The 13423-nt window shown below is 44.8% G+C and overlaps 1 protein-coding gene across 3 annotated transcripts in view; it reads right to left on the bottom strand.

Annotated features, from left to right (window-relative positions):
- Positions 1–13423, bottom strand: part of LOC137439403 (histone-lysine N-methyltransferase SETD1A) — a 67093-nt gene that overhangs the window by 17378 nt on the left and 36292 nt on the right. For 2 of the 3 annotated variants that reach the window (XM_068135124.2, XM_068135128.2), the window contains 3 exons: positions 7273–7312; positions 5120–5437; positions 17–150 (listed from right to left, as the gene is read on the bottom strand). In XM_068135124.2, the coding sequence (XP_067991225.2) occupies positions 17–150; positions 5120–5437; positions 7273–7312 (492 nt within the window). The remainder of the gene's footprint in view (positions 1–16; positions 151–5119; positions 5438–7272; positions 7313–13423) is intronic. The other variant, XM_068135127.2, reaches the window with a different exon arrangement.

Genomic DNA, 13423 nt, shown 5'->3' with positions numbered 1-13423 from the left:
CTACGAAGAGACAAACCTTTTCCGGGGACACCAGGGGTTCTGCAATCGGGGCCACATGGTCGACCTTTGGCTCAATTTTAACTTCAACCTTTGCCACGGCTTCAGTGCTTGCACTCGTTTCAGTCTTTAAGGGCACCTCATTGACTTGAACTGCATTAAAGAAAAGGTTCACAAATATACAACAAAGTTTATAAATAATAAATAAATACAGGCAAATAAATTGACCTTTGACACATAGTCCAGTTCATAATGTGCTTCCGTTCACTTTTTGTGGAGATTTGCTATACTATGCATTTGTGAAACGTTAGGATATACTGAATATGAAAACCAATGTCTCTATGGTGGCCATCTTGGATTTTCAAAATGGCCACTATCGAAAAATCAATTTTCCAAATATCTTCGCTTCTAATCCACGTAGCCGAGTGCTTTCGGTGGTAAAACATACATTTTAAGGGACGAGGAACCCAGTGAGACCAAGTATAAACAGATAATTATAATGGAAAGAAAGATCTTCGGTATAAAAGACCATTTTTTTTTCTAAGCATAAAACTGACAATATCACATCCAAAGATGGCATTTTTCTGGTTATGATTAGATTAGTTATCAGAGATGAAATTATGAATTTTTCTGGTTTTGAAATGTCATTTAAGCAAACTGCATACTACCGTTTACTATGGACACACTGTGCTGTTGCCACATTTGAAATGGTCTCACTATCGTCCGGTCGAATGGTCCGGTCGACACTATCGAATGGTCCCAGTCGTCTCTATTCATGGTTTTCATAGAATGAGACCGTCATTTTCACACTGTGTGGTACACATGCGGAGGTCGGTGCAAGTTCTTTGACCGGCAAGAACATCTTTGTAAGGAACATTCTCCCTTACAGTGGCATCTCACCATCTTTATAATAGCCTTGCGTGCTGGGGGAATACTAGTGGTGGTCGGCTTCAGCTGGTCATCGTCATCTCTGTAGTAGTCATTCTGCAATGGATCCAAGTGTATGTGGTAGCTTGTCCCTCTCCGGCATGTTTTTTCAGAATAGGTGCCATCACAGCTCTGGAATGCTTTGGATTTGAATTCCTTTTGGGCAGTAGGTCAAGCACAAATATTGCCAAGTTTGTCTACAGCTCTTCCGTTATTTCTGTGTCATCACACAGCATTCTCAGAGCCTCGGTGATGTTATACTGCAAGACATATCATCAATGCGTCAGCTTCCTCTTGGTTCTTTTCATAAAAGGGGCCCACATGCTTGTTGCTCCTGGTTCGGCCAGAGGCTGAAGTGACGACCAGGGTTATGTGCTCATCTTTATGTGCTTGATGCTCATCTCATCTCTGACTTGGTACTGGGCTGTGTCCTTCCCCTGGCGTCTCTTCTGCCTGGTTGTGCTCTTCAAGGAATCCGGCTTGTATGTATCAAACACGAGAATGACCTCATTAAAGTTATGCGTGAGGTTCATCAGTGTGTCATTGAAACACTTGCTGAGATCCCTCACTGTCACGATTGTTGTTGGTTTCTTAGTCGGAGAGCGACAAGCTACCACCACCTGCACTTGGTAACCTCAAACAACACATCCTGAAGGTGCATGTGCAGGTTTGAGTTTGGGGACAAGCAAGAACTGCCCAGCAAGTTGATCCATTGCAGAATAGCGACTACAAAGATGACGATGACCAGCTGAAGCCAGCCAGGGCTATTATAGAGATGGTGAGATGCCACTGCAACGGAGAATGTTCCTCACAAAGATGTTCTTGCCGGTCAAAGAACTTGCCCCGACCTCTGCATGTGTCCCACACAGTGTGAAAATGACGAAGTCTCATTCTATGAAAACCATGAATGGGACGATAGTGACGACTGAGACCATTCCAAATGTGGCAACAGCACAGTGTGTCCATAGTAAATGGTACATGCAGTTTGTTTGAATGACATTTAAAAATGCTCATCATAACCAGAAAAATTTAATCTTTGAATGCGACATTGTCAGCTTTATGATTAGAAAAAAATAAATGGTCTTTTGTACCGAAGATCTTTCTTTCCATTATACTTATCCGTTTGTACTTGGTCTCGCTAGGTTCCTCGTCCCTTAAAATGTACGTTTAGCCACTGGAAGCACTCGGCTACATGGATTAGAAGCAGAGATATTTGGAAAATTGATTGTTCATGTGGCCATTTTGAAAATCCAAGATGGCCGACATAGAGACATTGGTTTTCATATTCAATATATCCTAATGTTTCAAAAAATTGCATAGTGTAGCAAATCTCGACAAAAAGTGAACAAAACATTTGATCTGTACATTATGAACCAGAATAACAATAAAATACACAAAGTACAGGTATGTGCTACTTGCCACAGACATTTTGAGGAATACCCAAGCGAGTAAAAATGTTTTTTAGCCAAACCTTGTTTTGGAGCAAATATCCAACAAATGTAATTTTCAATAGCCATACACTGACGGTTTGGCTTGCACCTCCTCAAATCCAGGATGGCCAGTAATCTCTGGCAGAGGAAGAAGAATTCAGGCTCGGAACTGGAATTTAAGTGGGTTTATCGTTTAGGTTTAAGTGGGTCTTGCAATAACAAAATATTCATGGTTTTTGGATAGCAAAGTCACAAGATAAATATTCTAGTAAAAGTAAAAAGATGGAAATCCAAAATCTCGGTAAAATGCCAACTTTGCATAAGAATGCACAAAAACCCACCGGGAATTGCCAAATTAGCATCATTTTCGTGACCAGGCAATAATTTGGACGACTTGACCGTTCCAGCAAGCGCAAATTGAAAGCCGATGCGGGGTTTTTTTTTTTTTGTGTACAAGATCAAGGCTCGTGTAAGAGCAAACGTTAATGACAAAAAACAAACGGGCACATAAAACATATAAAAAATGGAGCGGAGACAAGATGGGGGAGAGAGGAAAGCACACAAGTACAACAGTAGAGAACAGGGACATCAGGAGATCTGTGGGAGGGAGAGGGCTTAAGGGGCGGGGGCATGGGAAGGGGAGGGGGAGTGGGAGAGGTATAAAACACGTGGACACTGCTTGGACTTCCATGAAAGAAGTCAGTATTTCAAAAAAGTGGATCTGGGGTGAATTAACGGGGGTACAAAAGATCAATGTTTTGGATGGGGGAAGATAAGAGATGGTGATGCACAGCTGTTTTAAAGACCTGGAGGGAGGAATGGGATTAAAGAGAGTGTGGGAGTTTGTTCCAGAGGCGGGAGAAAAGAGAAATGAAAGAGTGAAGGTGAGCAGAGAGTCTTGATATTGGCAGTTTCACAAGAAGAGGGTGGTTGCGTCCTGCAGGAATATTTGGGGGACAGAGCACAGACAGAGCAGCGGGAACAAGGCCAGAGAGGAGTCGGTAAAAGACAGAAAGACCACCAACCTGCCTGCGATGAGCGAGGGAAAGGCCCTCACAATCAGCTTCATCACGGGAAATTCAAATGATTCTGAAAGCTTTGGTTTCAACAGCGTGAAGCCGAGCTAGGTGTGAGGCAGGAGCACCAGCCCAGAGGGGAGAGCAGTACTACATCAAGCTGCGGATGAAAGCCTTGTATGCGCAGAGGAGCTCAGGTGTGCCAAGGAAGGACTTTGCACGACGGAGGATGCCCATTCGGCGACAGGCTTTGCAGGGCAGCTTGGAAATGTGGTTTTCCCAGAAAAGATCATGGCAGGTAGTGAGACCGAAAAGCTTGAGTGACAAAATTTATTTGAGAGGATTGTTGAGAAAGAAGATGGGAGGGTTGTCCAGACGGTCTTTTCAGGGAGACAAAGTGAGAGTGTGAGATTTGTCAGGATTGAAAGACATGTTCCACTTGTTTGACCAGTCTGTGATTTTGTACAGGTCTGCAGAGAGTGAGGAGGCTGCAGACTGCCGATCTGAGGGATGAGGTATGGAGCGGCAGAGAGTGGAGTCATAACCAAGGAGATAGAGAGGATTTTCGAAAGAGTCGGAGAGATCATTGATGAAGACCAGAAAAAGCACAGGGCCCAGAACACTGCCTTGAGGAACTCCAGGCTGAACAGGAAGGGGAGATGAGAGAAATCCATTCAGGGCCACACGTTGACTGCGACCGGTGAGGAAGTCCACAAGACATGCATGGAGATGCCCATGTATACCATAAGAGGAGATGTTGGTGAGCAGGGCGGGGTTCCAGACCGTATCGAAGGCACATGATATGTCAAGGGAGACAGCTCTGATTTTCTGTTTGGCATTGAGGACCTCCATCCATTGTTGAGACAGCAGAAGCAGCATGTCCAGAGTAGAATGACCTGGTCTGAATCCAAATCGATGATCATAAATCAGGCCATTGGAGAAGCGGAAGGATTTGATATCCGAAGCAATGATGGATTCCATCACTTTGTTGATAATTGGGAGCAGGCCGATTGGTCTGTAGTTGCAATGATCTGTTTTCGCACGTTTTTGTGTAAAGCGGTAATGTTGGCTGATTTCCAAGCTGATGACCTTGAGGCAGATGACCTTGAGCAAAAGAGAGGGTGAAGAGAATAGAGAGAGGGTGAGATAGAGCAGCGGAGCAGGATTTTAGGACCCGTGGGCTGATGCTGTCTGGTTCAGTTGCAGAATCAGAGTCGAGGTTTGACAGAAACTTCTCCATCTTGTCAGGACAGAAAGACACAGAGTCCAGGAGCAGCTGGGTTCGACTGGGTATGGTGGGAACAGAGAGAGAAGGGTTTGGTACACAAGATTTTGAGGCAAACACAGAGTTGAGGCATTCAGCCTTTTCATGTGCGGAGTCAGCTGTGTAGCCGTTTGAGGTAAGGGAGGGGATAGAAGGGGAACAAACACAGAAATAGATTTGACCAGATGCCACCAGGATTTGGAGGAGGGAGACAGGTTTGAGGGTTTTTTTTTATAACAATGCAGCAACTGTACAAAACAACATCCACGGCTTGTTTGGGAGGTTTTACCTCATTCACCGTGTACACATAAATCGTGAGCCCCTGCAACTTGTGCCCGATTTGCCGCCGTGAGAAATAAGTTGATGAAAACAAACAAACGCCATGTAGATTTGACGTCGCCACATTTGCTGAGTGGGAAACACCCACATGATGCAGTTTTAGGTGCGATCCTTAACCGAGCGGAAGCGATTCGCTCACAACTCACCTTCGTTTGTTGCGGTGTCTGGCCTCAATGCTGTCACTTTTGCAGGCTCTCGTTCGACAGGTTTCCTCATTGGAGGAACTTCCACGGGTCTCTTAAACTCAACGGGCTCATTGAGCTTGTCCAATGGCTCCGCAGGTGCCGAGGCCGCCGATACGGCAGACAAGCTGCTCTCATAGTCAGAAGAGTCATCATCATCACTCTCTGAAGATTCAGAGGAAGACGATGACGATGACGACGACGATGATGAAGATGACGACGACGATGACGACGCCGCAGAGACTGCAGAGTCACGTAAAGAAGAATCACTGGAAGAGCTCCCTGTGAACAACAACAATGTTTTAAAAGCCAAATGAGGAGAATCGGAACTATCATCACATTGAAATAAAAACCAAGCCGATACCCCCCTTCCCACCCCTCTCTCTCCCCCCTATACAACATACAGGGTGTTTAAAAAAAAAAAAAGTGGACTATTTGATCAGCCTAATATTTTGTCATTTCTAACGCTATACACTTCTCTTGCAGGTTAAGGTGGTGGTATGCCATTTCTAACTAACAAGTAGCCAGTAGGACCCGACATCAACTATGGAGTTCACAGTGGAACAAAAAGTGAAAATGGTGACTTTGTGGTTTAAGACAAAATCCTATGTGCAGGTGTGCTGCCGATACTGGCAGCATTACAATGTTCACATCTGTAATGGATCTTCCAATGGGAGCATTCAACAGTTTGTGGAGCACCTCCAAGCACATGGAAGCGTGAAAATTTCACAATAAAGGTAACAGTGGTCACCCCCCAAGTGTTACCAAGGATCAAGGGAACATTGATCTTGTGAGAGATTCCACTGTCGAAATTCCTAATAAATCCCAATAACAGCGTTCCCGAGAACTGGCGATCTCAGCCTCATGTGTGTGGTACATTCTAACTTCTGATCTCAAGCTCTACCCCTACATCATGTCTGTAAAGCATAAACTAACTCTGAATGACATGGCAAGACGAGTAACAACGTGTGATTGGTTCAGTGACCGAATGGAAAGGTACCCAAATTGAATGAACTCCTTGTGGTTCAGTGATGGAGCACACTTCCATTTGAATGGGCCTATCAAAAAATCACAACAACATCTTCTGGGGTGTTGAGCCTTCAGAGGAGGTGTCTGAGATGTCTCTAAATGGCCCCTAGTCCACTTGTATTTGTGCATTGAATGCCAGATGGAGTATGCTGGGACCGTATTGGTGCCAGATGGGGTATGCCGGGACCGTATTGGTGCCAGATGGGGTATGCCGGGACCGTTTTGGTTCGAGGACGCCAATGGTAAGATGGTGGCAGTCAACGGCGAGCGGTACCGTAAGGTCTTGCGCCGATTCCACGCTGATCTCACTCAACTACTGTTTCCAGACCAACTCAGACTTGCATGGTTCATGCAGGATGGTGCCGCACTGCACACGGCAGGTGAAACCATCGACTTGCTCAACCAACTGTTTGGAAATCATGTCATTAGTGTGGGCACAGCACACACGTGGGCATCACACAGCCCGGATTTGAATCCATTGGATTTTTCCTTTTGGGATGCTGCCAAAGGTCAAGTTTACGCCAACAAACCTCAAACCCTGCCGTCCTGAAGCAGAAGGTGGAGGCCTACCATCTGGCTACCACTCCAGCCACTTACAGACGAGTTGTGGAGAATTTCGGAGTCGGGATCAAAGCCAGTTTGAACAGAGGTGGAGCACACATTGAAAATGTCAATTACAAGCAGAATAATGAGTGATTTGAAAATGCCATGGTGGATGCACTTTCCATCAATGGATCACTGAACTTGCTACCTTTTGTAATTGTTCTACAATAAAACGTTAAAATAATCCACTTTTTTTTTGAGACACCATGTACACCCATTGAAGATAAACCCCTGTTTAATAAACCCATTGAAGCTAGTCAGAACAACACACTACGTTCTCGTCTTTCCTGCGTTATCACTGCTATAAGGACTGACTGTGTCATCAGCTCGGCACAACCTGTAATTTGGATTGCCATTCCAGATTTCTTAGAACAGCAGAAGCTGATGTTTGTATGTCCGGGAGGACATTAAGATGGTAACGGGGAGCAAAACTGTCAGTTGGCAAGCTCCCAAAGAGTGAAAGAATAAAAACATTAGCACCCTACCTTCGGATTCGGAATCTGAACTCTGCGAGTCCTCGGAATCCTGGAAGAACAAAAAAAATACAATTTGCAACCCAAGGACATTCACCTGATGCTATAGGCAAACCTGACTTAGCGGCCCTTTAAATCCCCCACGAAGCACCCGTGTGCAACAACAACTAAACAACGACCGCCTGTTTCACACGGTCGGCGGCCAGACAAATAACCTTCCTTGGTCCGATGTGTACCCTGGATTAGAATAGGTACACCATATCCGTGCGTGTCGTAAGAGACGACTAAGAGGGTTGGCGTCAGGAAGGGCATCCGGCCATAAAAACATTGCCTCAAAAAGAGAACCATGACAATTACATCTACATATGGGCAGGGTACAGCCCGAAGTGGAGATCGGTTTCTGAGGTTTGGGACATGGAATGTAGGGACAATGACAGGGAGATCAGGAGAAGTGGTGGAAGTATTCGTCAGAAGAAGAGTGGACATATGTTGTGTGCAAGAGACGAGATGGAAGGGAAGTGGTGTGAGAATGGTGAAGGGTAGGCAGGGACAGAAATACAAGTTTATGTGGCAAGGGTGCCTGGAGGGTGTGAATGGTGTTGGTGTCCTGTTTTCTGAGGAGTTTGTAGACAGTGTGGTGAGTGTGACTAGAGTGAGTGATATGATAGGTTGATGATGGTGAAAATGATGATTGCAAAGCTCTTGGTGAACGTCATCTCGGGATATGCTCTGCAGGTTGGTCGAAGCGATGAAGAGAAGGACAAGTTCTGGTGTGCGATAGAGAAGCTGATGGAAAACGTGAAAGATGAGGAAGTTGTTGTGGTAGGAGGAGACCTAAATGGACATGTGGGAAGGAGTATGGATGGTTTTGACGGAGTTCATGGGGGTTACGGATAAGGTGTGAGAAATGGAGAAGGTGAAAGGATTTTGGAGTTTGCTGATGGAGCTGATTTGTTGATTTGTAATACTCAGTTCCAGAAAGAGGATAATAAGCTTGTTACATACACGTCAGGTGGGTCGACGACAACCGTTGACTACCTGATGGTGCGTAGGCGAGATAGGGGGCACCTCCGGGCCACACAGGTGATCCCGGGGGAGGAGGCTGTTTCACAGCACCACTTGGTTGTCTGCGACATAAGGGTGAAAGGTGCGAGGAGAGCTCGGCGGGTGAAGTACCAACCGAGAATGAAGGTGTGGAGGTTGAAAGAGGTGACAGTAAGGGAGGCATTAAAAGAGAGGCTGAGTAGGGTCGAGGATGATGTGGTTGAGCTTGAAAGTGGTTGGATGTCAATGAAAGCTAGTCTGTTGGGAGCCGTTGGTGAGGTATGTGGATGGACAAAAGGACCACCGAGGCACTCGGAAACATGGTGGTGGGATGATGAAGTTGGAAAGAGGATTGACGAGAAGAGGAAGAAGTTCAAGGAGTGTCAGAAGGCGAAGGGTACGGGAGCAGAAACAGCAGAGCATGAAAGTTATAAGGCAGCCAGGAAGGCTGCAAAGAAAGAGGTAGCAAAGGCGCAGGAGGCATGCAGGAAAATGTTCGGAGAACGCTTGGATTCGGAAGAGGGTCAGAAAGCAGTATTCAGGATTGCAAAGCAGATAGCGAAAGAGAGGTGTGATGTGATGGGGGTGAGTTGCTTGAAGGATGAAGTGGGACAAATCGTTGTCAACCCAGATGGAATTAAAGGTATATGGAAATGGAAAAGATGGAAAAGATATATGGAAATGCGGTTGAATACAGAGAATGAATGGGATGGCAACATAGAGAGTAACCCAGTTTTAGGACCGGCAGAGAAGATAACTGAGAAGGAAGTTGAGGAAGCGATAAAAGCAATGAAGGGTAGAAAGGCGGGAGGGCCGACGGGAGTTGTGGGAGATATGTTGAAGGCAGCAGGAAGTTGGGGTGTGAAGAGAATGACAGAGATCTGTAATCTGGTAGTGAAAGAAGGCCGCAATCCAGTGGATTGGGAACTGGGTACCCTCGTCCCTCTATACAAGGGGAAAGGTGACCTTCTGGAGTGTGGCTCGTACCGAGCGATGAAGTTATTGGAGCATGGAATGAAGGTATTGGAAAGGGTGTTGGAGAGGAGGATAAGGAAGAAAGTGAAGATCGACGAAATGCAGTTTGGATTTATGTCAGGAAGAGGAATGACAGACACGCTTTTCATTGTGAGGCAGTTGCAGGAGAAGTACATGGAGAAGAGGAAGAAGTTGTTTCTTGGGTTTGTTGATCTGGAGAAAGCATTCGATAGGGTTCCACGCAAATTATTGACATGGGCATTGAGGAAGTTAGGAGTGGAGGAATGGTTGATCAGAGTTGTGATGGCAATGTACAAAAGAGCACGCACAGCTGTAAGGACGAAGGACGGGAACAGTGGTGAGTTTGAGGTGAAGGTGGGAGTGCATCAGGGGTCGGTACTAAGTTCACTACTATTTGTAGCTGTGATGGAGGTGCTGGCTCAGAACGTAAAAGAGGGTTTACCGTGGGAGTTGTTGTATGCAGATGATCTGGTGTTGATTGCGGAAAGTATGGATGGACTGAAGGAAAAGATTAACAAGTGGGAGGAATGTATGGAGACAAAAGGTCTGAAGGTGAATATCGGAAAGACGAAGGTGATGGCAAGTGGTTAAGCATGTGCTGAGGTGGAAAGAACTGGGAAGTGGCCCTGTGCTGTGTGTAGGAAGGGTGTCGGAGTGAACTCCATTCAATGTACAATGTGTGCTGAGTGGGTTCATCAAAAATGTAGTGGTCTGAGAGGGTCATTAACCAGTGTGGCAGCTACATTCAAATGTAAGGTGTGCACAGAGGGAGGTGCAGATGGAGGAAATGTTGAGTTGGATCTTGGAGACGGCGTGAAGCTGGAAGGTGTGAAAACATTTTGCTACCTCGGAGACATGCTGAATGCAGAAGGTGGATCAGACTCGGCAACGGATGCTCGAGTGAGATGTGCATGGAAGAAGTTTCGGGAACTGAGTGACATGCTGATGAGGAGGGGAGTGTCGTTGAAGCTGAAGGGAAAGGTGTATGCTGCATGTGTGAGAAGTGTTATGATTTATGGGAGCGAGACATGGGTAATGAACGTAGAGCAGCAACGAAGGTTGGAAAGGGTGGAAATGCGAATGGTTCGACGGATGTGCGGAGTATCGTTGAGAGAGAGGAAGACAAATGATGAATTGCGAAAGATGATGGGAATAGAGCCTGTGATTGATGCTGTGAAGAGGAACAGGTTGAGATGGTTTGGTCATGTGTTGAGGAAGGATGAAAGTGACTGGTTGAGAAGAGTGCTGGAAATGAATGTAGAAGGAAGTAGAGGATGGGGAAGACCGAGAAAGACTTGGCTAAAGATGGTGGAAGAAGAAATGCGGGCAAGGGGGTTAACAAGGAGAGATGCAGAAAATAGGGCAAAATGGAGAAGATTGTCATGGGGACCGCAAGGCTAACCCCCGCTCTAGTAGGGAAAATGGCCTTTAAAATGCATGTTGTTGTTTGTTTGGTCCGATGCTTCTTCATCTTATTCCTATGTGATGTGATCTATTTTTGTCAAACAAGAGTCGAATCGCCAATACTGGATATTTCATTTACCTGGAAGAGTATAGTATACAGTTGTGGGCAAAAATATTGGCACCGTTGCACTTTTTTCAAATAATGCACCATTTCTTCCAGAAAATTGTTGGAATTAAAAAATCTCTTGGAATCCACATATGTATTTCTTTGGTTTGCAGTGGAACAAAACAAAAAAAGCTGAAAAAATTACCAAATCTTAGTTTATTCAACACAGAAATCCTAAAATGGCCCCGACAATATTATTGGCACCTTTTAGAAGTTTTTAGAAATAATTAGATTTCAAGCAGGTGATTCTCCTCGACTTTGGAATTGAACTTAGCCGTAGTGAGTTACAGGTGCCTGCAATATAAAAATCACTCATTCAACCAGTTTGAATGGAGAAAAGGATTCATTCTGCTGTTTTGTGTCACTGCGTGTCCCGCAATGAGCATGGAGAAAAGAAAAAAAAACAGAGAATTGCCTGAGGAGGTCAGACACAAGATTGTAGCCAAGCGTGGACAATCTCAAGGCTACAAGTCCATCTCCAGAGACGTTGAAGTTCCGTGTCCACTGTACACAATGTTATCAGGAAGCTTAAGGCCCATGGCATTATAGCCAACCTCCCTGGACGTGGCCGCAAGAGAAAACTTGATCGAAGATTGCAGTGAAGGATTTTTCGAATGGTGGAGAAAGAACCTCGATCAACTGCCAAACAGATTCAACCTGACCTTCAGACACAAAGTACGACAGTTTCAACTCGCACCATCCGTCGCCAACTCAATGAAAGGGGGTTCCATGGTTGGAGGCCCAGGAGGACCACACTGCTGAGAGAGACATAAGAAAGCCTGACTGGAGTTTACCAAAACACACCTGAACAAGCCAAAATCCTTCTGGGAGAATGTCCTGTGGACAGATGAGACCAAATTCGAGCTTTTTTGTAAAACACATCATCTCCATGTTTATAGAAAACAAAATGTAGCCTTCAAAGAAAAGAACACCTTCCCGACAGTCAAACATGGAGGAGGTTCAGTGATGTTTGGGGTTGCTGTGCTGCCTCTGGCACTGGGTACCTTGAATGTGTGCATGGCATCATGAAATCAGGAGATCACCAAGGCATTTTGGAGTGCAATGTTCAACCCAGTGTCAGAAAGCTGGGTCTCCGTCGAAGGTCATGGGTCTTGCAGCAGGACAATGACCCCCAAAACACTTAAAAAGCACCCAGGAATGGTTCAAGACAAAACAATGGACTGTTCTGAAGTGGCCAGCAATGAGTCCAGATCTAAATCTTATTGAACACCTGTGGGGAGATCTGAAAACAGCAGTTGGGAGAAGGCATCCTTCAAATCTGGGAAAACTGGAGCAGTTTGCACAAGAAGTGTGGGCAAAACTGCCAGTAGAGAGGTGTAGGAAGCTCATTCATGGCTATAGGAAGCGCTTGACTGCAGTTATTTTGTCCAAAGGCCGTGCTACCAAATATTACGTCTCGGGTGTCAATAATTTTGTCAAAGCCATTTCTTTTTATTTTCTGATTTAAAATGATATATTAAGTTCTGAATCAAAAACAAAGGTTCTGTAATATTAACAGTGAAATAAAGAATTGTGGAGACCAAATACTTTTGTCAATTTCCACTTCTTTTTCGAGAAAATTGCGAGTTATTTGAAAAAAAGTGCAAGGGTGGTAATATTTTTGGCCACGATAGTGGGTCGTTAACATTTACTGTCCTGTGTAAATTATTGGTGTAACTAATGACAACACAGCAATTCACACACAGTCATTATCCTCAGTTAAACCAAGCCTGTTCCTCTGTAGCGAGGCGCGGTGAGGCGAGCATAGCAAGGCAATTTTTTTCTTTTTTAGTTTTTAATTATTTCCTTAATATTCTCATGAAAAAGGTTTGTCAAAGATTTGATGACAAAAGCTCAAATGGTAAAAATGTTGTGGGCTGGACAGAAGGACAAAGAAAGTCTAAACGATTGCAAAACACCGTCTCACGCTGTGCGAGAGGACGGGCAAAAAGGCGAAAAAGTGAGGGCAGAAGAAAAAAATCAAAGTGAGGGCCTCGACTGATGTTGCACAGCATATTCCAAGATGGTTGTGGACATCTATTACCAGTTAAATGATATTTAACTGCTCAATTCAAATAAAACAAACAATGATCACCACAACACCTGGAAGGAGGGGTTACCTGTCCATAAAAGGCGATGATGACAATTTGCTTTGGGTGGTCATTACAGATAGGCTTACCGGCATTTCAAAATCCTAACAAAATGCTTTTGTATGTCATTTCAAAGTGCAGATAAAATGAACACAAAGATCCAAGATATAACCAAAGCAAGTTGTGTTTATACAAGCTTTCATCTTTACCACTAAAAATGACGAGCATTTCCTCATCACAAACTCGGAATTCCTTACAATCTTACATGACGGCTGTGAAGGTGTGCAAAACAGCTCAATTTGCACTGATTTACAACAACAAGGATCGCTCTGTGTATCGAGTGGTTTTACACCGAGCCCACAGTGAAGGTTTGATCAAAAATAACAAGGCTTCACCGATATCATTCCCAAGAATGGTACTTATGAATGAAATTCAGAGGAATCTGGGATCATAAATCCAAAAT

This window comes from Myxine glutinosa, chromosome 14, assembly GCF_964187855.1.
Source record: "Myxine glutinosa chromosome 14, kmMyxGlut1.1, whole genome shotgun sequence".
Classification (NCBI taxonomy): Eukaryota; Metazoa; Chordata; class Myxini; order Myxiniformes; family Myxinidae; genus Myxine; species Myxine glutinosa.
Note: the sequence above shows the minus strand (reverse complement) of the source record. Positions and strands in the feature narration are given on the sequence as shown.